Below are 24431 nucleotides of genomic sequence, written 5' to 3'. Positions count from 1 at the left end.
TCCAGAGGTGTCACTAATCAATTTTATTTGGAAAAATCAAATTACAGAACAGTTTGCGGGAATTTTGTTCCAAAATTTCCAACTGCCATTTTTTTTTAAACCAAGAGATACAATTACCTTAAAATTCCAAATAAAGATAGAAAATTAAATAAACCGCCCACAAGTCTTAGTGGTTTATAAACTGATCAAGGTGGCTGAACTCAGCCTTTCCTTTATGGAAGGGCGATAAGAAAATGTATCACTTATAAATGCTAAAATGTCCCTTGTTAGGAACAAGGTCTCCTTATGTCTTCCCCCACCCTCCCCTTTTCTCCCTTAAGTTCAAGGTTAACAATTGGGAGTTGTTTAAAACTAAACTGGCAGTTAATTGCAGGTCTTGTGCAATGTGCATGATCCTCCACCATTTTTCAGTGAATCAACCTATCTGGCATACGCCCCCACTTTGCCTCCCAGACTCAGCACTGAAAGCAACCCTTCTAAAAGAGCAACAGAGATTAGAAATTAAAACAGAAAAGTTTACAAAGAGTGATGGAAAAGTAGGTCAGAAAACAAAAAGATTTTTAATTTCTTTTAGTGGATTTAAACTTTGGTAGTAACGATATATATATATATATATATTTTAACTCCAGATATATTGGTCAAGGAGGATTTTTGCCTGCCAGAGCACAAAAGTGCTCCATCTCCAAACAGGGCAGTTTTACAGACATACATCTTTCCACTCAGCTACAATAAGTGCCTTTGCAGGACCCGATTTGGAAAAAGATAGAAAAAACCCACACAATCGTATACAATTCAGCGGGACAATTTTAAAAAGACATACTATAAAAAAAGAGATCCCCACAACGGAGTCTATTCCAGGTCCGACCACTTCTGTAGCGTTTCACTCATTCACTTAGAAAAGCTGTAGAAAGGAAATTCCTCTGAAAAATCCTGCTCACACCATGTTAGGACAGCAACAGGTTTCAGAACTTGGAAAGCAAGTGCATGCGGGACAGGTGAAAGCAAAGGAACAGCTCCCTTGTGTGTCTCAGGAAGCTTCAACCAAGAGCTGGTAGGCTCCTGTTGGTGTCAGTTTTATTGCCTTTGGGTCCTGGGAAGGGTCTTCCAAGCAGCATATCATGTGCACTAGAATGAGAATCAAAAGCCAGAAAGCCACACAAAGGGATTAAAAAAGAAGTTAAAACGTCTGAAAACAACAGTGACACTAACAGAAAAATGATCTTATAGCAATTTTGTACCAATGTTAAAGACACAAACAAGATGTGTTTGTGTTGTTGTTGTTGTTGCTGTGTGTGTGTTTTTTTTTTGGGGGGGGGGGGTGTTTTCCAAAGATTTAAGCTGGGAAGAAATGACTGAGGTTCCGAATAGCAGGGAGGCTTGCAAGTTATAATAACTGCCAGTAACACAATTCTAAATCCAAGATGGATTTCACCAGTTTAGGTAGTTGTGGGGAAAGTTGCCTAAAGAATTTTCAGATGAATCAAAGTACCTGTAAACAAAAGAGAGAAATGGAAATGGGAGGAGAAAGAGCTACAGGAAAGCTCGCTCTCTTGCTCAAAATGGCATTCGTCCACCTCTAATGAACACAAGTAGTATCAAATGTTAGAAAGATTGGATATAGACTAGTTTTTCCTCCTGATTTTATTATTTAATACTTTTAAAAGTATTCTGAAGTGGCCAAGAGACTCCTCCCTCAGTGGCAAAGTCAGTCACTGCTGGTTGCGTTCTGTGGGAAGTCCAGGCTGTTTGTCATTTGGTCCTATGAGACAAACAGCCATTAAGGGATATTTGTTTCTCTTGTTTTGGGAGAGGGCATATGAGAGAAAGAATCAGGTGCCAGGCAAAGGAAGCCGGAGTCAGTCGCCGGTTTCATTCTCTTCTGCTGTTTCTCCTGTTGTGGCGTTCTCAGCATTCTTAGAGGCCTAGAGAAATAAAGGAATTCAGTAACCTTCCTTAGGGATCGGAAACTCTGGTTAAGCACTTTAGCACTTCAGAAGAAAAAAAAATAACTTGTGAAACATCTGAGTCTTTTTAGGCCTAACTCAATAACCTTTAGTTACTATGAATTTTAAAAGGGTGACATTATCCAATGGAATCCCAAACCTACTCTGTGGTCAGAAAGTTATATTCTTTCTGCTAATGGGCTGCTAAAATCTTTGTAGATCAGTGTGTCTCTTAAAGTCTCACCAGTGTAACTCCACACAAATTTGGAGCAAAGATTCCAGAACCCGAGCGTGTTAAATCTTCTCCATTTGGCCCCCTGCCAATGTATCAAGTGATAGATTCATCACCTATGCATGAAATGATCTTGTCCTAGAGGCTATTTGGACCAATGAAGGCTTATACAGCACATCTTCAAAGCCCATATCCAAGAATCACAACCTGTTTCGAGATGCACAAGGCATGAATAATTTACGGTCCCTCTGACTTCATGCCTGATTGCCTGATTGCCTCACACCCCACATCCAATTACCTTCTTTTTCTTCTTTTTCTGGGCCTTACGGCTTGCCGAACTCTGTAGGAGTGCCTAAAAAAAGAAGACAAACATCAAGAAATGAGACATACCTAGAATGCAGTCTGAACTGCCAGCCCTAACAGAACCCAGCCAGTCCTAGAATACTTGGCACACACTGGGATCCACACTTGGCCTCACACAGAGCTGAGTTACACATTTTTGGAGCCAACAGCTACTTCAGTGTTCACCTCTTTATAGAAAGTGACTTGACAGGGGAACCTCACAGACTGGGGGGGGGAGAGGAGAGGTGGAAGTGGCTAACCACTACAGGAGCATACACAAAATGCATAGAATCCTCATAATTGCACTGACCTTCAGGTCTGCATCTTGCACCTCAAATTCAGATTTGTAGATTTCAGGCTCAAAGGGTCCACTGGTTAACCTCATGGGGCCGTTGGGCATTAAAAGCACCGTAAACTTAAACTGAGCAACAAACTCTCCTGGAAAAGATCAACAACATATGAATGTATTAGGCAAACAAAGAGACATTTTATTTTATTTTTATATTTATTGACTGCCACTCCTGCACCGTCAGCTTGTGGCGGTTCACAATAAATCCCCCTGATAAAACATTGGTAATATAATAAAATTTCCAGGTGGCATTCCATCCCCCTTCCCCCAATCGAATGCCCCGCACCCACTGCCAGTCCACCTCGGGAGAGGGGGGACTGCCTGCCCTAGATGTTCAGAGCATCCTAAGGAGGGACCCTCAATCTTCCATAACCTAGCCTCAACCAAATGCCTGGTGAAAGCACTCCGTCTTGCAGGCCCTGCAGAACAGTACAGGCTCCGTCAGCGCCCTCAGCTCTTCCGGAGCTCATTCCACCAGGTTGGGGCCAGGATCAAAAAGATCCTGGTCCTAATCAAGGCCAGGCTCATCTCCTGAGGGCCAGGAAGCACCAGAGCAGAAAGCCCTACAAGGGGCATAAAGAAAGAGACAGACAGTTCCTCAGATATACAGGGCCCAGACCATGGATGGCCTTAAAGGTTCCGGAACATGAGCAAAACACACATGAAAAGAAGCAGCACACAAAGTAAAAGCAAAGTGAAATGGCTTTGCATGACAAATTTGCTCCAAGAAGGGGATCCATGATTTGAACCACAATATCTGAATCTTATTTCATTTTAAATTCTATATCATCCACTTTTATTCCATTCAACCTTGTATCTTGTCTGATCGTTATAGCTAAAGTCTTTAACGCCACAATAAATAGTAGAGGTGACACAGGACATTCCTGATATATTCCCTTTTCTATACTGTTTCTGTTAATCTCCTATTAAAATCTTTGCTTGTTGAGTCCAGTTCCAGAATTCAGGGACACTTTGAAGTACAATTTTAAAAAAAGGCCATATTAAATGGTCAAACACTTTCTGAGCATCCAAAAATAAAAACGTTTTACTTTCCTTTCTTCTTGTTCACAAATTCAAATGCATCTATTATAAAGCATATTTTATCTTTCAAATACCTCTTTGGTACAAAGCCTGCTTGATCGATGTGAATTAGATTTGCTATACATTTTCTTCATCTTTCTGCCAGTGCTGTAGCAAAGATTTTGCAATCTACGTTCAGCAGAGAGAGACGCTGCCCTCCCTCTTGATCTTGCTTCAGCCCATCTAAGTGCTTTAAGGCAGCGCAACTGTACAGGCTCTCATCAATGAGAAGCAAGATGGACACTCTTTTCCTGTATCACTGCACATTTAAAGCCAACCCTGATAGCCATCCAGCCTACCACTCTCACTGGGACCATGCACTCTTTCTTCTCTGACATTGAGCTAAGCTTTACAGGAACTCGAAACCGTTTAATTGATTTATATACATTTATATCCCACCTTTCTCCTTAAAAGGGACACAAAACGGCTTACATCTCCTCAGCTCCATTTCATCTCCTCAACAGCCTTTCGAGGTAGGCTGGTACGTAACAACTGGCCCAAGGTCACCCAGCAAGCTTCAGTGGCAGAGTGGGAATTTGAATCCGGATCTCCCAGTTCATAGCCCAACATTATAACGATCACTCGGTGTCAAGTCTTGCGCCTTTCAAACGGCACCAAAGCCCGATGCAAGATCAGGAATGAGTCCGTCTCACCCTACGCTTGCCCACGTTAAAAGATGCACTCACCACTCGCTACAGGACCGCCAAGTTCTCAGCAGCACAGCTAACCCCATTACATTGTACTTGTATGCAATATAGTGTTTTGTGCAGGCATCTGCACTTCACTGAACATACAAACACACAGCTATTATCTCTATTACAACTGGATTTTTAATATATTGTAAATTATTTCATACTAAAAAGCTGTACAGAATTAATTACGTCAACAGACTACTACCACACATTCTGTTCTGAGATTCAACCAGTTAAGAGCCTCTGTAACCAAGGAATAGATTGGGCCAACGAGAAAGTGTATTAATGCTTCTTGACAATGGTAAAATAGCATTCAGAAACTATTCCCTGGAACTACTAGGATAAAAACTGCTCTGATATTCAGTCACAGGGACTCACCTTCCTTCTCATAGAGGACATTAAACGGCTGGAGCAGCTCATGTTTGGCGCATTCTACTACTCCCATCCTGGCCTTCTTTTCATCTTCAAATGCCCTGCAAGGAACAGAACAAGATACTAAGAACAAGACACTAAAATCTAGGCTTTTCAACATTTTCAAGTTGCTTGCTGGCCCACTACAATATCTGACTGGCAGGGTCCTGTGACAGGGCTGCATATTTTATGTAGGTGTAAAAAGGATGGGATAAAACATAGTACAAAAAACATGTCCATCTTCCTCAATATCTCAGTGTTCTCTCTTCCCCCCTACTCTCACCTGGAAACATAGCTTGAATGTGTGGAATTTCAAAAGGGTGGATGGGTATGATTTCCAGTGGTCAAGGAAGAAAGTTTGCACAGCTTCCCACCCCCTCTCCCCAGCTACAACTATTATACAAACCGACACATGTGGGTGTGCACAATATGCACTATTTATACAGTCTTGGTACAAAATTGTGACTTCCTGAATTCACAGTATATGCAGAACTGATGATAAAACAGGGCCAGCAATCTGCCCATAGTTTTAGGAACATCCACTTTCCCGTAAAATGCACATAGCGGACACCGCTGCAATGGTACGAGCTGTTTCAGCAAAGATCCCTCCTAGCAAATGCCCCAGATGTTCAGAGAGAAAAGAGATGAGAATACCTGAGAGTGAATGGCATAGCATCAAATCGTCTCTCCACCTCACTGAAAAAGGCACGGGAAGTTTTCATTTTCAAGCCATACTGCTTGGAAGGGTCCCTTTTGTAAATGGTAGTTCTCTGCCCAGCATCCTTGGCCTAAAGACATACAAGACCATTTAAGACCACCACCATCACCGTTTCAAGGTTTACTCACACAAATGGAAGTCATGCAAGTGATAGGGAAGTTTACTCCCTCTCACTGGACAGTTCTGGCATACAAAGAACGACTGGCTCATTTTGGAGACTTAGTCTCACAGACCAAAAGTGACCCGGTAATTACATGACGTGACCTAGTCAGGACGCTAATGTGCTCGCTAGGGGTTCAGGTCGGATTGCGTGCCTTGCACGCCACATGCTTACAGAACACCCACAAAGAAAGAACACTTACTTTTCCTTCCCCAGTGCTGATGAGAACATCGATGGCATAAACTTCATGGACTTCAAACTCAGCTTTTTCATGGTCCTTCCTAGACAGGAACAAGTACAGACAAATGAAGCGGAAATCCTTATCCACCTGGAAGCTACATAGGAGCCTACATGAAGCTAGCTAATTCACAGCCATGGCTTCTAGTTCGTCTTTGCAACCAATATCTGTGCCCTTCATAACACACCAATAAATTATTAGCAAATACTTTACTAGCCAACAAAACTTCATGCCATTCTGACTCCTCTCTGGTCAACCTGGCAGGAACCCTGAACAAGAGACACATACCTTTGCTGGTCTGTGGGGTTTTGGATGATGGTCTTCTCACCATCTATCACGTGCTGCTTTAGCTGGTGGGACAGCATCCCTGCCAAGATAAGGACATCTGTTAGCATTTTCACCACAAAGGGCCGCAGAATGACTTCTTGCTAACATTCCAAGAAGTCTGTAGCACACACATAAAAGCCAATTTTTAAAAAATCTTCATAGAATCATAGAGTTGGAAGGGGCCATACAGGCCATCTAGTCCAACCCCCTGCTCAACGCAGGATCAACCCAAAGCATCCTAAAGCATCCAAGAAAATCTTGCCCTTTGCCAAAAGGTTCAGCATAAGCAGAAAGAAACCACAACATCAAGACTATTTGAATAATGAAAGGAAATGGAATATTACAGCAACTGAGGTTCGCTTCAGCACTCATCTTTACACTTCAGTAGACAACTCAGATTCTTATGAAGGCTACTTCTAAACAAACATTATTGCAATAGCTTTGGGAAAGTGCTGGGTCACATATTTAACTCAGTACTTCTTAGTACTTCATGCTCATTAAAAACTATGCAGAGGCAAACCTAAATTTGTCATCAAGCCTCCTAGAGCCCCCTATCTCAGTTTACCCTCTTACTTCTCCCACTTCTTTTTGCAGGCCACTCTCAGGCCCCGAAACAGTTCGATGCATCAATCAAAAGCATAAAAATATACATATCTAAAAGCGCAACATGTAAATGAGCTCCAAGAGTATCATTCACACACACCAAAAAAAGCTGTGCAGCAGAGGGCTAGTTGTATTAGGCTAACCCCCAACTCTGCTGCATGCCTCTAAATCCAAGGAGAAAAGACACGGTAGAGAACATAATGCAAGCATTCTTCAACTCCCACCACTGACAGGCTTGTAGGAGCCACATATATTTCTTCAGAGGTATAAATGAATTGCAATTAAGTCGTTTGGAATTCCCCAAGAGCCAGACAATGACTAGTCAGAAAAAGGGCCTGCAAGCAGCCCGCTGGACTTAAAACTGAAAGGACCTTTCTAAAAAGCTTATTAAGACTGAAATTGAGAGTCTAACCATTGTGTGCAAGGATGCCTTGCAGTCACTGTCACTATGCCAGGTGTTCTTGAATGTCGATAAGGAGACCCTCATCTTGACTGAAGGTTTTCCCGGCTATTTATTCTCCTTCCCATACCACCTTCCATGGCACAGTCCAGTTCTGCACACTGTTAAATATCCCTTTTGCTCTACAGCAGGTTTCCATCTTAAGAGTCAACCCCCAACCCCAGGGAAGCCATTTCCCACCAGCCCCCTGAATCGCAAGCCAGGAGCAATGAATCAACACCTTTCTACTTGAGGGAGGACAACTACTCATGCAGCAAGAAAAGCTTTGATCCAAGAAGGAAAGACTCCCGTTTAGTCTTGTCAGCTGAGTTCTTATGCTGCTGTCAGTGACTGGAAGATTATAGCACTTGCATGTTTCCAAAACACTAGCTGCTTACATTCACTTAACAGCACAGCAGCCAACTCTACACTGTATTGTTACATTCTTCCTCTACAGAAAGTAAAATATCAAGCCTAAAAGGCATCGCATTGGTACAAGAGCTCAGCCTTGAAACGGCAGTTTTTTTGCAGTGGGTTGACAGGGCAGTCCAATGAGCATACATGTGACAGTTTGACTGGAGGCTAAACACATTTTGGGAAACATTCACATCACCAAAAGAGCACATTTCTTGCATGTTGACATCAACACTACAGAACTCATGCCAAAATAGATTCCCATGATCCCTTTTGCTTGTAAGCAGCTTACAATCACCTTCCTTTTCCTCTCCCCACGACAGACACCCTGTGAGGGAGGGGAGGCTGAGAGAGTCCTGATATTCCTGCCTTCCCTTTCCTCTCCCCACAACAGGCACCCTGCGAGGGAGGGGAGGCTGAGAGAGCCCTGATATCACTGCCTTCCCTTCCTCTCCCCACAACAGGCACCCTGCGAGGGAGGGGAGGCTGAGAGAGCCCTAATATTCCTGCCTTCCCTTTCCTCTCCCCACAACAGGCACCCTGCGAGGGAGGGGAGGCTGAGAGAGCCCTGATATCACTGCCTTCCCTTCCTCTCCCCACAACAGGCACCCTGCGAGGGAGGGGAGGCTGAGAGAGCCCTAATATTCCTGCCTTCCCTTTCCTCTCCCCACAACAGGCACCCTGCGAGGGAGGGGAGGCTGAGAGAGCCCTGATATCACTGCCTTCCCTTCCTCTCCCCACAACAGGCACCCTGCGAGGGAGGGGAGGCTGAGAGAGCCCTGATATTACTGCCTTCCCTTCCTCTCCCCACAACAGACACCCTGTGAGGGAGGCTGAGAGAGCCCTGATATTACTGCCTTCCCTTCCTCTCCCCACAACAGACCCCCTGTGAGGGAGGGGAGGCTGAGAGAGCCCTGATATTCCTGCCTTCCCTTTCCTCTCCCCACAACAGGCACCCTGCGAGGGAGGGGAGGCTGAGAGAGCCCTGATATCACTGCCTTCCCTTCCTCTCCCCACAACAGGCACCCTGCGAGGGAGGGGAGGCTGAGAGAGCCCTGATATTACTGCCTTCCCTTCCTCTCCCATCAACAGGCACCCTGCGAGGGAGGGGAGGCTGAGAGAGCCCTGATATTACTGCCTTCCCTTCCTCTCCCCACAACAGACACCCTGTGAGGGAGGCTGAGAGAGCCCTGATATTACTGCCTTCCCTTCCTCTCCCCACAACAGACCCCCTGTGAGGGAGGGGAGGCTGAGAGAGCCCTGATATTCCTGCCTTCCCTTTCCTCTCCCCACAACAGGCACCCTGCGAGGGAGGGGAGGCTGAGAGAGCCCTGATATCACTGCCTTCCCTTCCTCTCCCCACAACAGGCACCCTGCGAGGGAGGGGAGGCTGAGAGAGCCCTGATATTACTGCCTTCCCTTCCTCTCCCATCAACAGGCACCCTGCGAGGGAGGGGAGGCTGAGAGAGCCCTGATATTACTGCCTTCCCTTCCTCTCCCCACAACAGACACCCTGTGAGGGAGGCTGAGAGAGCCCTGATATTACTGCCTTCCCTTCCTCTCCCCACAACAGACCCCCTGTGAGGGAGGGGAGGCTGAGAGAGCCCTGATATTCCTGCCTTCCCTTTCCTCTCCCCACAACAGGCACCCTGCGAGGGAGGGGAGGCTGAGAGAGCCCTGATATCACTGCCTTCCCTTCCTCTCCCCACAACAGGCACCCTGCGAGGGAGGGGAGGCTGAGAGAGCCCTGATATTACTGCCTTCCCTTCCTCTCCCATCAACAGGCACCCTGCGAGGGAGGGGAGGCTGAGAGAGCCCTGATATTACTGCCTTCCCTTCCTCTCCCCACAACAGACACCCTGTGAGGGAGGCTGAGAGAGCCCTGATATTACTGCCTTCCCTTCCTCTCCCCACAACAGACACCCTGTGAGGGAGGGGAGGCTGAGAGAGCCCTGATATTACTGCCTTCCCTTCCTCTCCCCACAACAGGCACCCTGCGAGGGAGGGGAGGCTGAGAGAGCCCTGATATCACTGCCTTCCCTTCCTCTCCCCACAACAGGCACCCTGCGAGGGAGGGGAGGCTGAGAGAGCCCTGATATTACTGCCTTCCCTTCCTCTCCCATCAACAGGCACCCTGCGAGGGAGGGGAGGCTGAGAGAGCCCTGATATTACTGCCTTCCCTTCCTCTCCCCACAACAGACACCCTGTGAGGGAGGCTGAGAGAGCCCTGATATTACTGCCTTCCCTTCCTCTCCCCACAACAGACACCCTGTGAGGGAGGGGAGGCTGAGAGAGCCCTGATATTACTGCCTTCCCTTCCTCTCCCCACAACAGGCACCCTGCGAGGGAGGGGAGGCTGAGAGAGCCCTGATATTACTGCCTTCCCTTCCTCTCCCCACAACAGGCACCCTGTGAGGGAGGGGAGGCTGAGAGAGCCCTGATATTACTGCCTTCCCTTCCTCTCCCCACAACAGGCACCCTGCGAGGGAGGGGAGGCTGAGAGAGCCCTGATATTACTGCCTTCCCTTCCTCTCCCCACAACAGGCACCCTGTGAGGGAGGGGAGGCTGAGAGAGCCCTGATATTACTGCCTTCCCTTCCTCTCCCCACAACAGGCACCCTGTGAGGGAGGGGAGGCTGAGAGAGCCCTGATATTACTGCCTTCCCTTCCTCTCCCCACAACAGGCACCCTGCGAGGGAGGGGAGGCTGAGAGAGCCCTGATATCACTGCCTTCCCTTCCTCTCCCCACAACAGACACTCTGTGAGGTGGGTGAGGCTGAGAGACCCCTGATATTACTGCCTTCCCTTCCTCTCCCCACAACAGACACCCTGTGAGGTGGGTGAGGCTGAGAGAGCCCTGATATTACTGCCTTCCCTTCCTCTCCCCACAACAGACACCCTGAGAGGGAGGGGAGGCTGAGAGAGCCCTGATATTACTGCCTTCCCTTCCTCTCCCCACAACAGACACTCTGTGAGGTGGGTGAGGCTGAGAGACCCCTGATATTACTGCCTTCCCTTCCTCTCCCCACAACAGACACCCTGTGAGGTGGGTGAGGCTGAGAGAGCCCTGATATTACTGCCTTCCCTTCCTCTCCCCACAACAGACACCCTGCGAGGGAGGGGAGGCTGAGAGAGCCCTGATATCACTGCCTTCCCTTTCCTCTCCCCACAACAGACACCCTGTGAGGTGGGTGCGGCTGAGAGAGCCCTGATATTACTGCCTTCCCTTTCCTCTCCCCACAACAGACACCATGTGATGGAGGGGAGGCTGAGAGAGCCCTGATATTACTACTGGGTCAGTGATCCATGGCTCACGGGCTTTTACAGTTTTATTTCTGATATGTCTTTGTGTACTACAAATGGGTTCGAGGGGTCTGATTGGCTGGTTTGACAGGAAATTATGTCGCTGTGTGTGGATGCTGTGACACAGTTTACTAATGTAACAGGATTAACTTATATACTCCTACTGTTATGATGGTCAGTTCTTAGTCTGACACAGAGTGCTTGCACTGGAAAGATCATGCCTTTAATAAATCTTTGTTGGTCTTAAGGGTGCTACTGGACTCTGATTTTATTGTGCTACTTCAGACCAACACGGCTACTCATTTGAATCTGGAAGAATTTCATGAAGAATACCAAAAGAAATTTGGGCATCTAAAGTTGATATGCCGTCATTCTCAGTAGTTAACATTTCCAATAATTCAAGCTGCCTGGGTCAAGGATCACTGCTTATGATTAATGCTCTTCTATTTCTGTTGTGTGTCACTTCATTCATCAGTCAGCTAAACCCTACCTTCAATTGGTGTGCAGTTAAATGAATGAGCTATCTTGTTCCAGGCATCTGTCACTTGTGAGTTCTGTTGAGACAAAATACAGGCATTTAAATTGAGCATAGCCTACAGCAAAAGCAGTGACCAAACCCTATTTCTACTTCAACAGATTTCACATCAGTTATTATGGAGAACCAAACAGTCTTGTGTTTGACCCCATAAATGTTAAGACTATAACAAAAAGTTACTCTGCATTAGAAGTACTCTAATACTCAATGAAAAGCAACATAGGAGATTATCATACAAAACAGCAAAGTGACAGAAATAAATAGCTTCTGAAATTCAGAAAGAGACGCAGTTGAGTTGCAGGGCATACGCCAGGCATGTAGAAAATCAATGGTTCGATCCCTGGCATCTCCAGCGGAAAGAACCAAGCAGAAGATGTGAATCACCCTGGAGACCTGCTACCAGCTGAGTAGACAATATTGACCTTGAGGGAACAACGGTCTGATTTGCTATAGGGCAACTTCATGTGTTCATGTGAATTATTATATAAGCTTGACAAGTGCGATGCAGATTGATGAACTCAATGGCAGAGACAGTATACATTGAAATTCCAGTTTTCACACAGTCGCTATTAAAAATGCTGCCTCGGATTAAATTTTAAATGTACCAGCTTTGCACAGAAATGTGAAATCTTAAGAGGGGGGTTATCCCCCCAAATAAGAGAAGCAGTATCTGTAGCCTAAAGAAACAAATGTGCTCTGTTGTCACAACCCTAGGCATGCGCTGCTGCCAAGTCCCCTTCCATTCCCTAACAAGACAAATACCAAGGCTCAGGTACTTAGCCAAAGGAGATCACTTGGCCAAAGGTAACTCATGAAACAGAAGAACTGCGTGCAACAAAGCCCTGGGTTTGTGCTGGGGGAATATAGGCACAGGATCCACACACCCCTCCCTCCAAAGACACTTCCCATGAAAGAACATTTGAGCCTAGTTGGGTGTGATATCTAAGAGACAAGCGGGCTGGGAAAGTCAGCCAGATGGTCTCATCTAGGCTACACAAGTTTACCATTTCAAAGATGCAGGGAGAGATAAGCAAATTCACACCTCCAACAGAAAACCAGCATATAATAAGAAGCACCCAGATAGGGGGGACTCACACACAGAAGACCACCTCCCTCCAGGCGAACTCAGTGGGGGATCCAAAGGAGAAGGGGAAGGCACCTGACATCTGTGCCTCTTGTTAGGCAACTGCAATAACATTGCAAGCCTTCAAGCCCTGGTTTGTCAATCAAATAGAGGGGCAAGTCCCTTTCAAGGGCACCTTTAGTGTTTGAGGGACACCTCACTGGGACCTGGCAACAACCACCTGATAGCACGTGAGTTCCATGACTGAGGCATGACTATTGTTCAACATTAGCCACCACACAAAAGCCAGGATGGTGTAGTGGTTAGTTTCAGACTAGGATCTGGGAGTCCCTGGTTGAAATCCCCACTCTGCCATGGAAGCTTGTTGGGTGACCCTGGGTCAATCATAAAACTCTCAGCCTAATCTATCTCCCGGGGTTGTCCTGAAGATAAAATGAAAAGAATGATGTAAGCTGCTTTATGTCAACATTATGGAGAAAGGCCAGGTACAAATGCAGTAAACAATAAATACAGCTGAAGATAGGTGCTTAGTGGGAAGGAGAGAAAGAAGCAGGAAAAGGTGAAGATATGGGCTTGCCAGGAGGAGGGAAAGAGGAAATAATGTGTGAGGGGCATATAGAGGATAATGAGGTGCCTCCACAAGTGCCTACCGTAAAACTGACCTCTGTCAGCCAGCACCACACAATCAAGCCACAGTATTCGTAGTAGATGCTGCAGGAGGGGGGGGGGGGGGGAGCAAGGAGGGACAGCGAAAGATGAGGGAGGGCAGGGAAAGGTAGACTGGCTAGTGAATGGGATGGAAAGAAGCAAGCAACAAAAGGGGAGAAACTAGCAGGGCTTTCAGGCAGCAGAAACTGGCAATGGAAACGAGATAAACATGGAACACACGAAGTTGCCTTATTATAACAGAATCAAACCCTCGGTCTAGCAAGGTCAGCTCTGTCTACTCAGACTGGCAGCAGCTCCCCATGGTCTCAGTCCCTCTTGCACATCACCTATTGCCTGGTCCTTTTAACTGGAGATGCCAGACTGATCCTGGGACCTGCTGCATGGCAGACCGACACTCTTCCACTGAGCCACAGGCACTCTCCCACACAAGTCCCTGTGGGTCCCTCACTTCTTTATAGTACTCTTGAAAAAACAAACAAAGATGAATGGCGGCCATGTGCTCTCAACAGCTACCAACTTTTTGCAATCAAAACTCAAACACTGTCAGGTAGCTAAAACCTTCTGCGGTATAAAAGCCGCAGCAGAACAATCCAACAGAAGGCCTCACTCAAACCAGAGAGCTTTCTCCCTCCATCCACCCACAGGCTTCCCACTCAAATAGCCCCTCACAGAGTAAACTATACAGGCACACAACACACGTAACAGAACAACTGTTGGATAGTTATTGTTGTATTTGACTATGTTGTATGTTGATTCGTTCCATGTATCCCCTTGTGATGTTGTATGTAAACTGCCCTGAGCCATGTGGAAGGGTGGCATAGAAATCAAATAAATAAAATTACATTCAGGCCAAGATGGTCACGGTCCTTGCCGACCTCCAGCAACCTGATGAAAGAAAACCCATGTGATTAGCCATCTACTCTCACCTGGTTTCCAGGCTTGACCAAACGAAGGGCAGCTTCAGCACAGAGGTGAGCAGCTTTGATGACATCAGCTTTGCGACCTGCCACTGGGGTTTCCTGAAAGGTGTGTGGGGGGGGGGGGGGAATTATGTATTAATAGTTACACATTCACTGCCAGGTGGAACAGACATCCTAAAAGTCTCTGCAATGAAGAATTTGGGACAGCATACAGTATTCAAGTCTTTCCTTCAGAAGTCAATGGGAGTTAAAAGTGCTAAATTTCTGCTGGATTATACATTATTTTGCTTGACTTTAATTGAAAGGGGATCTAAAAGATGGATCTTTCTTTTGTCCTAAGTGCTCAATTATTTCACATCATGGCTAATGAAGCCCAATAGACAAGCAGGAAAACATCTGTCCAGGCCATGATTTGCTAACACCAGATTGTATGAGATATATGAGGAATTAGCTGCCAAAGATACCGAGTACAAAACCACAAAAACAGCTTTATTTTTGACACAGTGATCCAGGCAATGGTCATTTCCAGGCTGGATTTCTGTAACTCGCTCTATGCAAGCCCTTGCCCCTGACCCAGAAGTTGCAGGTGGTGCAGAATGTGGCTGCTAGGGTCCTCAGCCAGTGCTGAGGCAGCTACAGTTGAACATCGGAGCAGGCTCAAGGTTTTGGTGCTCATCTTTAAGGCCATATGCAGTCTGGGCCCAGTGTACCTTTCCCCCTATGCCCCCCGCAAGGCTCTTAACTCTATGGGCTTGAAGAAGCTGGTGGTCCCAGGCCCACGGGAAGTTCACCTGGCCTCAACCAGAGTCAGAGCCTTTTGTGCCCTGGCCCCCACCTGGGGGAATGGAGCTCCCAGAAGAGCTAAGGACGGTGTCAGAGCAGTTACAGTTCCACAGGGCCTCTAAGACAGTGGTCCCCAACCTGCGGGCCATGGCGCCGGGCCGCGGCTCCCTCTCCCCGCCCCCCCCCGCAGTAAAAAACTTCCCAGGCCGCAAGCCTGCGGCTCGGGAAGCTTCTTACTGCGGGAGGGCGGGGAGAGGGAATCAGTGCCGGCCGCGCCCTGATGCCCTGCCGGTCCCCAACCTCAGAAAGGTTGGGGACCACTGCTCTAAGACACAGCTCTTGCACCAGACATTTGCTTGAGGCCAGGCTAATGGAAGATCCTGTCCCTCTTCAGGGAGCACTGCCCTCCCGATAAACCATCATTTCCGGAGAGAAGTTGTAGCCTGGGAGAGGCTAATGGGGAAGATTCAGCCATGGTAGTTAGGGATGGGATTGTGGGGTTTTATGTTTTTACTGTTTTATTGTATCTTTGACTGTTGTTAGCTGCCGCGATCTGGCTGGCCAGGAGCAGCAGCTTAAAAATGTAACAAATAAATTAAAAAATTAAAGGCGCTATCTAGAATTTCATGTTAGATTTTGATTGCCTGACAATTTCAGACAAATTTAATAGGACATGTCACTTACACATTAATGTATAGCATCCACTGAAGTGACTGGTCTATAAAGTTATCTACCATTCTTGGCAACAGTATGGCTGTTAATATCAACAAATGCCGTCATTTGCAAATATAGAAACGGTAAACCTATCTAGGAAAAACATCCTCAGCAATGAGTAACAGATAAAGCATTCTGCTACAGAAAATGACCTCAAAGAGATACGAAAATTTGGCAGATCCAGATTGAGTCATTATTTAAGTGCCCAGAAGAACAGCCTGGCAGATGTTTTTTGCTCATGTAGATCTGCCAATACTATGTGGTACCAGAAATACCTAATTCAGTCATTCTCAATCAGGGTTACTAGTAACCCCAGGTTACTCCAAACCGCAGGATGGGTTACTCCAGTTGGGGTGGGGGGAGAATGTAATCTGGGGAGGAGTCAGAAGGACAGAGTGGCTTTCTGTTCATCTCTCCGGTCTGCAGTGGCCTGACTGAATTCACTCACAATGAAATAGGATTGGGAGGGAAGAGCTGGATCTGCTGTACTCCCTCCCACTGGCTCTTCCCAATAGGAGGGTTGATAAATAAATAAAATGATCCTAATCATCTCCCCCCTCTCAGAGCCCCGCCAGCAGAAAATGGCTGGAGGAAGGCTGTTGCAATGAAGGAATTCAGATATTCAAGCAGGAGAAGACTGGGTCCAATGCTACAGAGTCCACACTCCAAAGGAGCCATTTTCTCCAGGGAAACTGATCTCCATAGTCTGGAGATGAGCTGTGATTCCAGGGGACCTCCAGATCCCATCTGGAGGCTGGCATCCCTCACTGAAAGCAACTATACCTGGATCCAGTGCATGACCTGCACAACTATTCCTTTCTTCCCAGGTTTCTCCCTTGCCTTGGCAGCCATTTCTGACCCTGGAAAAATATATTCACAGATCTTGCTAGGACTGACACCTCCTGGTGGTGCCTGGAGATCTCCCAAAGTTACAATGATCTCCAAATCCCACAGGTCATTTCCCCTGAAGAGAATAGCTCCTTTGCATGGTACTTGCTTTGCAAGGTACTGCAGACACAAAAATTCAACTAAATTATTTAACAAGCATTTTATTTCATTAGTGATGCCATGCATTGTAAACATGAGACAACGGAGGGCGTGGCAGGGAGGCATGGCCAACTGGCATCACTTCAGGGGTTACTCAAAGCCTGAACATTTCAGGAGTTACTCCAAGGTGGAAAAGTTGAGAAAGGCTGATCTAAATGATTCGGATGTGCATTTAACCCAATGGACTTGCTTACTGAACAAATACCCAAACACTATTCCTACACCAAATGGTTTTAAAAGGTTTATTCACTCCACTTTTTAAAATGGTTCTCCTTTAAGACTAAAATGTTTCTTACTCAGCTAAAAACATTAGAGAAGCCATGTTGATCAGGCCAAGGTCACATCCAGTCCTGTGTCACAAAGTGGCCAAACCCTGGTGACATCATGAGATCCACCAGCAGGGTGAGCTCCCTTAGCATGTGATTTGTGCTGGTAAGAGTCACTCTCAAACACTTTCTATTCAAGCATGCAGCTTACATGAACTCCTTCTATGGGCCAAGACCTAACTTAAAGTAGTGTATGCATGTGATTTATTTCAACCTGACATGCAGAAGTTTTACCTTTGAAGCATCAATGACAAAACTATGTGCTACATTTGCTATGAAGCCATCAACATGGACTCCCAGGTCACTGCAATGCAAATAAAGAGAAGAACAACCAGTTTTAAGCATCATATAAGAGCACGGAAGTTGGTCTGACATCTAAATCTTTACATGCAACTGGCCAATCCTATAAATCTACTTTATAGGTTGTATATGAGCAACAGTTTGTGCTATAGCAGCCAAGGGACAACTTCACCTTGCCAAGTTGGGCAGCATGATCCAAGTCTGTATTATTTACTAAGAATAGTTATATTTACTAAGAACTGCATATTAAAAAATTCCTGTGCAAACCAAGAGCGCAACTTCTTCAAAAGACTGGGAATGCCACATGAAATGCTACTGCAGGAGGTCCTGCTCCACTGCATAAGGCACAGTTTAACACAGGGGTAGTCAAACTGCGGCCCTCCAGATGTCCATGGACTACAATTCCCAGGAGCCCTTGCCAGCATTCGCTGGCGAATGCTGACAAGGGCTCCTGGGAATTGTAGTCCATGGACATCTGGAGGGCCGCAGTTTGACTACCCCTGGTTTAACACATCGGATTCTAACTACACAGGCTTCAGTGGCTGCAGAGACGAGACCACTTAGGCACCAATGAGGACCACAACAAAAAGATTAGAGACCTACAATTAGATTCCACATTTTAGTTTAATATGCTGATAACATTTTGATATTTCAGTTTATAACCCACTCACCTGCTGAAGGGCTCAAGGCAGTGTTTATATAAAAATCAGTATATCAAAAACCGTAAGATTAAAACAACAGAAATCAATAAAACCCCAATACCCAAACAACTGATATATGGGGGGGGGGGGGTTGGAAGAGCTACCAACTAAAATAGAACCAGATGGCCGAAATTAAAAATATAATTTTACTTAAATAAAGTTACTTCAGAGCTTTCTCTCAAAGTCTCTGAGACAGGATTAGGTGGCATTCTAAGGTGCCATGCTGATTCAAATTTTTGTGGAAAAGACACCCTCAATATTCTGTTTCACATCTATCTATTCAAAATGAAATGCAAGACAGAATGAGTTTGTACTTCTCGCCCAATACTTTATTTTCATTCATTCAAATGTCTGTTTATTTCGGCAACTTAGAAGTCTTTCCTAAAGCACAGGACGCTGTTCTCAGAACTGTTAAGAATCCTCGAGCCTCACAAACTGTGCTGCACGAAGCTCTCCACACCTCTTAAGACAGTTTACCGTACATGGCTGTGAGCAAATTTAGCAAGTCAAGAGACAACCCAGGAAAATGGATTTAGATGCTTACATTTTGACCAAGTCACCATCTTTGAGGATGTAATCCTGGTCACTCTTCAAAGGGGAGAAGTGACAGACACAGTTATTTACCGATATACTTGTGGGGAAGGCAATACCTATGCAAAAAAGGGAGTAGTAGTGAGGTCATACCATTTACACATTTACACAAGCCCTATACACCTACCCATATCCACTTCAAATGAAATATGTGTCTCTAAAGCTTTATTGTTTTACAAAAAAAGCTGTTTGAGTTGGGGCACAAGCATCCATACATAATTTAAACACTAAACTGGTTCAGCACATGACAGAGATCATAACTACCAGTCTGGAATGCTTCCCCCTCCGCTGCTGAGTGGTACAAGAATCACTACAGCTGCACCAACCTGTCCTGTAACTTTAGTAGCTTCCCTAGCTTAAAACGAAATGGGTTTGGTAAGTGCTCGCAGGGAGACACCCAAGGTGTGACCTGAAACAAATGATGGAGCATGAACCATTTTTCCAGGCAGTAATATGCTGCCTTTTCAAAAGAAAATTTTCAAAATATCCCAATGCAGCCAAAGGGCCCACCCACATTTCAGTAAAAAGGCAAAAACAACCTGATTACTTGAAAAAATTACGGAATAATGTGTGTCCAAACCCCCCCCCCCCCCCACATCTAGTCATTAGAAATTCTATTTGCACAGGTAAAATATGCCACAGTAACTAGCTTCATTACCAGCCCTTTAGCCACCATGCCTACCAGCCATGCAACCATAAAGCTTTATCTTTAAGAATATTTTAAAGACACATGTATATTTAATTTAATTCCACGGAATTGTACGGAGAATTTCACTACCGCTGTAAACATCATAAAAATTGGAGGGTCAGTAACTTTGGCCCTCCAACGGCACTGTCTATTTTACTGTAGTCAGCCCATCAGCTCTGTAAAACATGAAGAAGCTACAGTACTTAACAGTAATATTGCTATGCAAAATGAAGATGCACTCTTCTTTTCAAAATACTGATATAGATCCAGCTGAGCCAACTATTACTGATGACAAGGCAAATTTCATCCAAGGACCTGACCAGAGCCAAGAATTCTTGGATTCCATTTCTGTTTTCTTCTAAGTAGTTAAGAACACACTACAAGAATTTGAATACCAATTTTCTTGTGCTTTCAGGGAGACGGTAAGTCTGATTGCAATAGTTATTTCAAACTTATTTTGAAATTATAATGCAGACTTGACTTAGGCTTGGTTTCAAACCAACTTTTAAAAATTCTGCTATGTCTCAAGGGGGGGGAATAATCTAATTCTCAGCATCAAACCAGGCATGTTGGAAATAGAACAAACACAACTGAATCTTCCCCTTCCAAATTTGCAAGAAGCTGTGAGTCCCAAGAACTACAAGCAGTGTTTTCTGTGACTCTTCCTCTAAACAAGAGACTTCCATAAACATTCCAGTTAGGCAAAATGGCATGCCTTGAGCTCTGAAATATAATCCTCTGAATGAATGAATGAATGAATGAATGAATGAATGAATGTAAATTGTTAGTTCAACTCTGGAATACAAGCTGGTAAAGCAGCTAAGAAGAGCCTGCAATAAGTAAAGTTGAAGAGCTGAATGGTGGTAATAATGAATCCTATTTAAAGTACGTTGTCTATTACAAAACAAAGTTTTAAAACTGTACATTACCTTTCTTCATCTCTTTCTCCTTCTTAAAGATTTTGCCCGTCTCTTCCATGATCATGGCATCTCCTTTCTCACATAAACTGAGGACAGACACGCCGGATTTTGCTGTTTCTACTATGGTACGCAAGACTCCTGTAGTTCAACATAAACATTTTTAGTACACTTTATCAGTTGTATAAAATTATACAAGTCTATGAAGCAGTCACCGAAACACTTGATATTGGTGCCCCAGAAATATGATCAGTAGGACAAAATTATTTTGTACCTCAGATTTTACCAAGACAGTTTTCAACTACAGACTTAAAGAAGGGGATCCTGCTAAACCGACCACCTAATATTCTCTCTTTCTACACACTTATACACACTCTGAAGGGTCTGTTTAATAAACAGATTTGGATTAGCTGAATTTTCCATTCTATTTGAAGGCCACAGATCTGCATTAACACAAAAAATGCAATCCTAAACATACATCCTTGAACAAACATCCCAGTGAATTCAACAAGGCTTACTTCAGAGTGAACATGGTAAAGAATGAACTGAAGGTAACAATGAGCCAGTATAATGGATTCTGAAAATAAAACCTATCTTGACAAAAGTTTATTGGGACCACAGTTTACATCAGTGTCAGCTAGACTGCCGCATCAGGAGTCAGTGAAGTTCTGGGCTGAACTTCTTCAACATTACTCCTCAGGTTCCTTCAACTGTAGTTTAACAAACTGTGTTTACTATTTGTTTAAACTGTACTTATAATCGTGCCATTCCAGACTTTAGGGAATAGAACATTGTATATTTACAAAACTCAACAAAACTATTTTTGGATGTGCTGTAGCCAAATAGCCAAATCTATTTTTGGATGTGCTGTAGCCAATAGCCAACATCAGGGTGCTAGAGAAATCAGAAGATACAAAATGTATTCTTTGTTCTATAAAGGGTTAAGTTTGTTTAAAGTTGAAATAACCAGACATTCTGAATATGGGGAGGTTTTTTTTTAGTCAGTCAAGCAGTATAGCCTACAAAACTATTTAAATAAGAAAGATAAGATGGATGAGGCCATCAACCAGCTGTTAATGTCTAATAGAGGCTTGGTTTCAAGTCAGACTGTAATATCAGATCAACAGTTTCTTTAATATACATTTTACCCAACAGGTAAACTGGTGACCGTCCAATTGGGATACTTTTACCTATTGTCTCTAAGGATTATGAAACAATTAACATTTACTAAAATTTCTATTTAAGCTCTGCTGAATCCCATGGGCTCAGAGCAAGTTACAGCAGTTTTTCAATATGATAACTATCTACCAGGGACCCAAGATCTAAAAAAATCCTAATCCACTTTAATCTTTTAGAACACTATGCCAACACTCAAACCTTTAAAAAAAGAAAGAAAAAAGAAACACTGAACATGTGTGTGTGTGGGGGGGGGGAACCCAGGGAGCCATAGGTCTAATTCTGTGCCTGCAGTGACAAAGTTGGCCTCCCCTCCACAAAGTAACCTAAACTTTGGCTTTTTGGGACAATTTGAAACTTCCATGCACAACTAAGGGGTCTCTAACTGTAAACCCCCAAAACTGTGTATATTACTACTCTTACAACAATCACTTCACTTAAGATAAATTCATGGTAAGAGTAAGACAATAATAGAATTTAAAACACCAAGGATTCTGTTTCATCTAATTAAGGTGTCTTCCCTACATAGTGCTTTAGCTGGAGAGTCATCCAAGCCAGAGAAGCTTTCAGACCTTATTCTGCAGTATGGCTTCCGATGGGCAGGCGTTAATCCTTAATGAGGTGGTATTAATTTAATGTGGTAGGTGCAGTTTAAATGCCAGATTATTATTATCTCCTGTGAATAAAATCCCACCCAAGTTACTTTATCAGCTGTATGCAAACCTCATCCCATTAACTTTGCAGACAAGATGAAGTAGCACCTGGATCTTCAGCAAAATGATTCCAAATTAAGGCCATATACATATTTAGTCTTCATTACTCTGTACCAGCAGTTTTGTTAGGTCCTAATGGTATTACTTCAACAATTCCACTCAGAAGAAAATAACAGTTTACTTTCACTTTACAGTTTCGCCCTAAATTTATGATAGATAGAGTGTGCGTACACATACACACACACACCAGGATAAGCACCCAAGTTTCTTGTCTCTTCACACTATAGAATGGGAAGAATGGATACAAAACTTGGAAATTACCCTGGGTCAAATCCCAAATTTACATGTAAAAAGTTAATCCTAAAGCAACCCTACAATTTCAAGATTCTGAAATTCCTTCCCCCCCCCCCTTTCCATCACCCACTCCAACAAAGGTCATTTAAAGCAGGCCACTGGGCCAGTTTTATCCTTAAATGCACTGGGGTGAATCATCCCAGACACCACCACGGGTAGATTCAAAATAAAATGAAAGTTGATTCTGAGTTGGGCTTTTACCAGGTAATGCTACAATCCAGGGTATTTTATTACCCGACCGGTGAGTGTGTTTGCCCACTCTCAGGAACGTCTCAACCCTGTAAGTCAACTGCGCTATATATATACACCCAGCCTTCTTTTTCCGGTTTGCTAGAGGGAAAGCACGCACATACACCCATGCACAGCCCTAAGGCGCAGGCAAGTAGAGGCTAGGCTGTGAAAGGGGATCCCTGTTCCCCTCCCCATCGATCCCACGCCTGATCATCAACTTCTTCCAGCGCTCGGAGGAGAGCGTGTGCTCGGCTCTGGAGCCAGGATTCAACCTTAAACAAAAGGGAGGACCTGGGAGGAAGCCAGGCTGTCGGAAGGCAGCGAGCGAGAAAGAGCGCCAGCAGCACATGGCAAGTGGCAGACCATGTGCCTCCCCAGTGCCCGGAGGAAGACGGCTCCATTCCCCCGGGGGATCCTGCGAAACCAACCGCTCCCTCCCCTCCCCTCCAACACGCGTTTAAAAACAAAAGAAGCGCGGATCGGAGGCCGGGAGGGGGGGTGGGAGGGGGGGTGGGAGGAGGGGGGGGGGCTTCAAGTTACGCCGGGCTTTCTCCGCCCCAGCCAATCCGGGCCCCCTCCCCAACCGGGGGACACGGGGAAGACGAAACTCCATTTCCAGGCAGGGGGAAAGTCGCTGGCGGGAACAGCCCGCCATGCGCGGGGTTCCTCCAAGACCCCAAGGGCGCCTCGCCTCGCCCGGGAGCAATGGAGGACTCCCCCGTCCCCGGGGACTGGCGCTGGCGGCGGGGCAAGAAGCGGCAGTGCCTCCCCTCCCCTCCCCTCCCTGGCACCAGGGACGGTCTGCAAGCGCCCCAGCCTCGCCTGCCCATTCCTTCTGCCACCTCAGCCCCGAACCACCCAAGGGGAGTCTGAGGAACCGCCGCCGCCGCCTTCCCCACCGCCACCGCCGGGCAGAAACTTGCCCCAGACCTCCCTGCCCCCCTCCGCGCCGAGCCGCCCGCCCGCCCTCTCCCCTCCCCCTCGCGCCGCCGCCGGCAACCTGCCCTCACAGGGCTCCTGCTCGGCGGCGGCGGCACAAAGCCCTGACAGGTCGCCTCGCTGGCCCCGCGGGAAGGCAGGCGGGCGGCCGCACGGACGGCCCCCTCCCTCCCACCCACCCACCCACCCAGGCCCCGGCCGCCCCGCACACACTTACGGTTGGCGATCTCTCCCCCCATCTTGTACTTGTTCACCACCGCGTCTTCCGCGATCGTCAGCTCGGACGCCTCCTCTTCGCCCGACATGGTCGGACTCAGCCGCGCCGCCGCCGCCGCCTCGCTCAAACCCTCCCCCTTCGCCCGCGCGCCTCGGCTGTCGCTGTCGCCGCCGCCGCCACCTCCTCACTGAGAAGACCGACTGCGAGACAGGCTGGAGAAGAGAGAGAGCGCGCGGGCTTTGCGCGCGGCACGCTGGGGAAACGAGTCAGCCTCG

General features: G+C 46.0%; 1 protein-coding gene across 1 annotated transcript; it reads right to left on the bottom strand.

Moving 5' to 3' along the window:
• Positions 1-24431, bottom strand: PA2G4 (proliferation-associated 2G4). The gene is made up of 13 exons (XM_077328843.1): positions 24157-24431; positions 20539-20667; positions 18875-18980; positions 17564-17633; positions 14466-14558; positions 11742-11805; positions 6454-6532; positions 6130-6208; positions 5704-5837; positions 5017-5111; positions 2828-2955; positions 2474-2527; positions 1-1922 (listed from the first exon to the last, which is right to left on the bottom strand). The coding sequence occupies exons 1-13, from the start codon at positions 24242-24244 to the stop codon at positions 1857-1859; spliced, it is 1185 nt and encodes a 394-aa protein (XP_077184958.1). The 5' UTR covers positions 24245-24431; the 3' UTR covers positions 1-1856.

The sequence above is a fragment of the Paroedura picta genome, chromosome 3 (genome assembly GCF_049243985.1).
Source record: "Paroedura picta isolate Pp20150507F chromosome 3, Ppicta_v3.0, whole genome shotgun sequence".
In the NCBI taxonomy this organism is placed as follows: Eukaryota; Metazoa; Chordata; class Lepidosauria; order Squamata; family Gekkonidae; genus Paroedura; species Paroedura picta.
Note: the sequence above shows the minus strand (reverse complement) of the source record. Positions and strands in the feature narration are given on the sequence as shown.

Excerpts from the sequence above, each read along its gene's own strand:
- PA2G4 (XM_077328843.1), bottom strand. The coding sequence starts at position 24,244 with ATGTCGGGCGAAGAGGAGGCGTCCGAGCTGACGATCGCGGAAGACGCG. Across the intron at positions 2,528-2,827 it reads TGCAAGATGCAGACCTGAAG|GCACTCCTACAGAGTTCGGC; the intron begins GTCAGTGCAATT and ends TTCTTTTTTTAG. Across the intron at positions 1,923-2,473 it reads AGAAAAAGAAGAAAAAGAAG|GCCTCTAAGAATGCTGAGAA; the intron begins GTAATTGGATGT and ends TTATTTCTCTAG.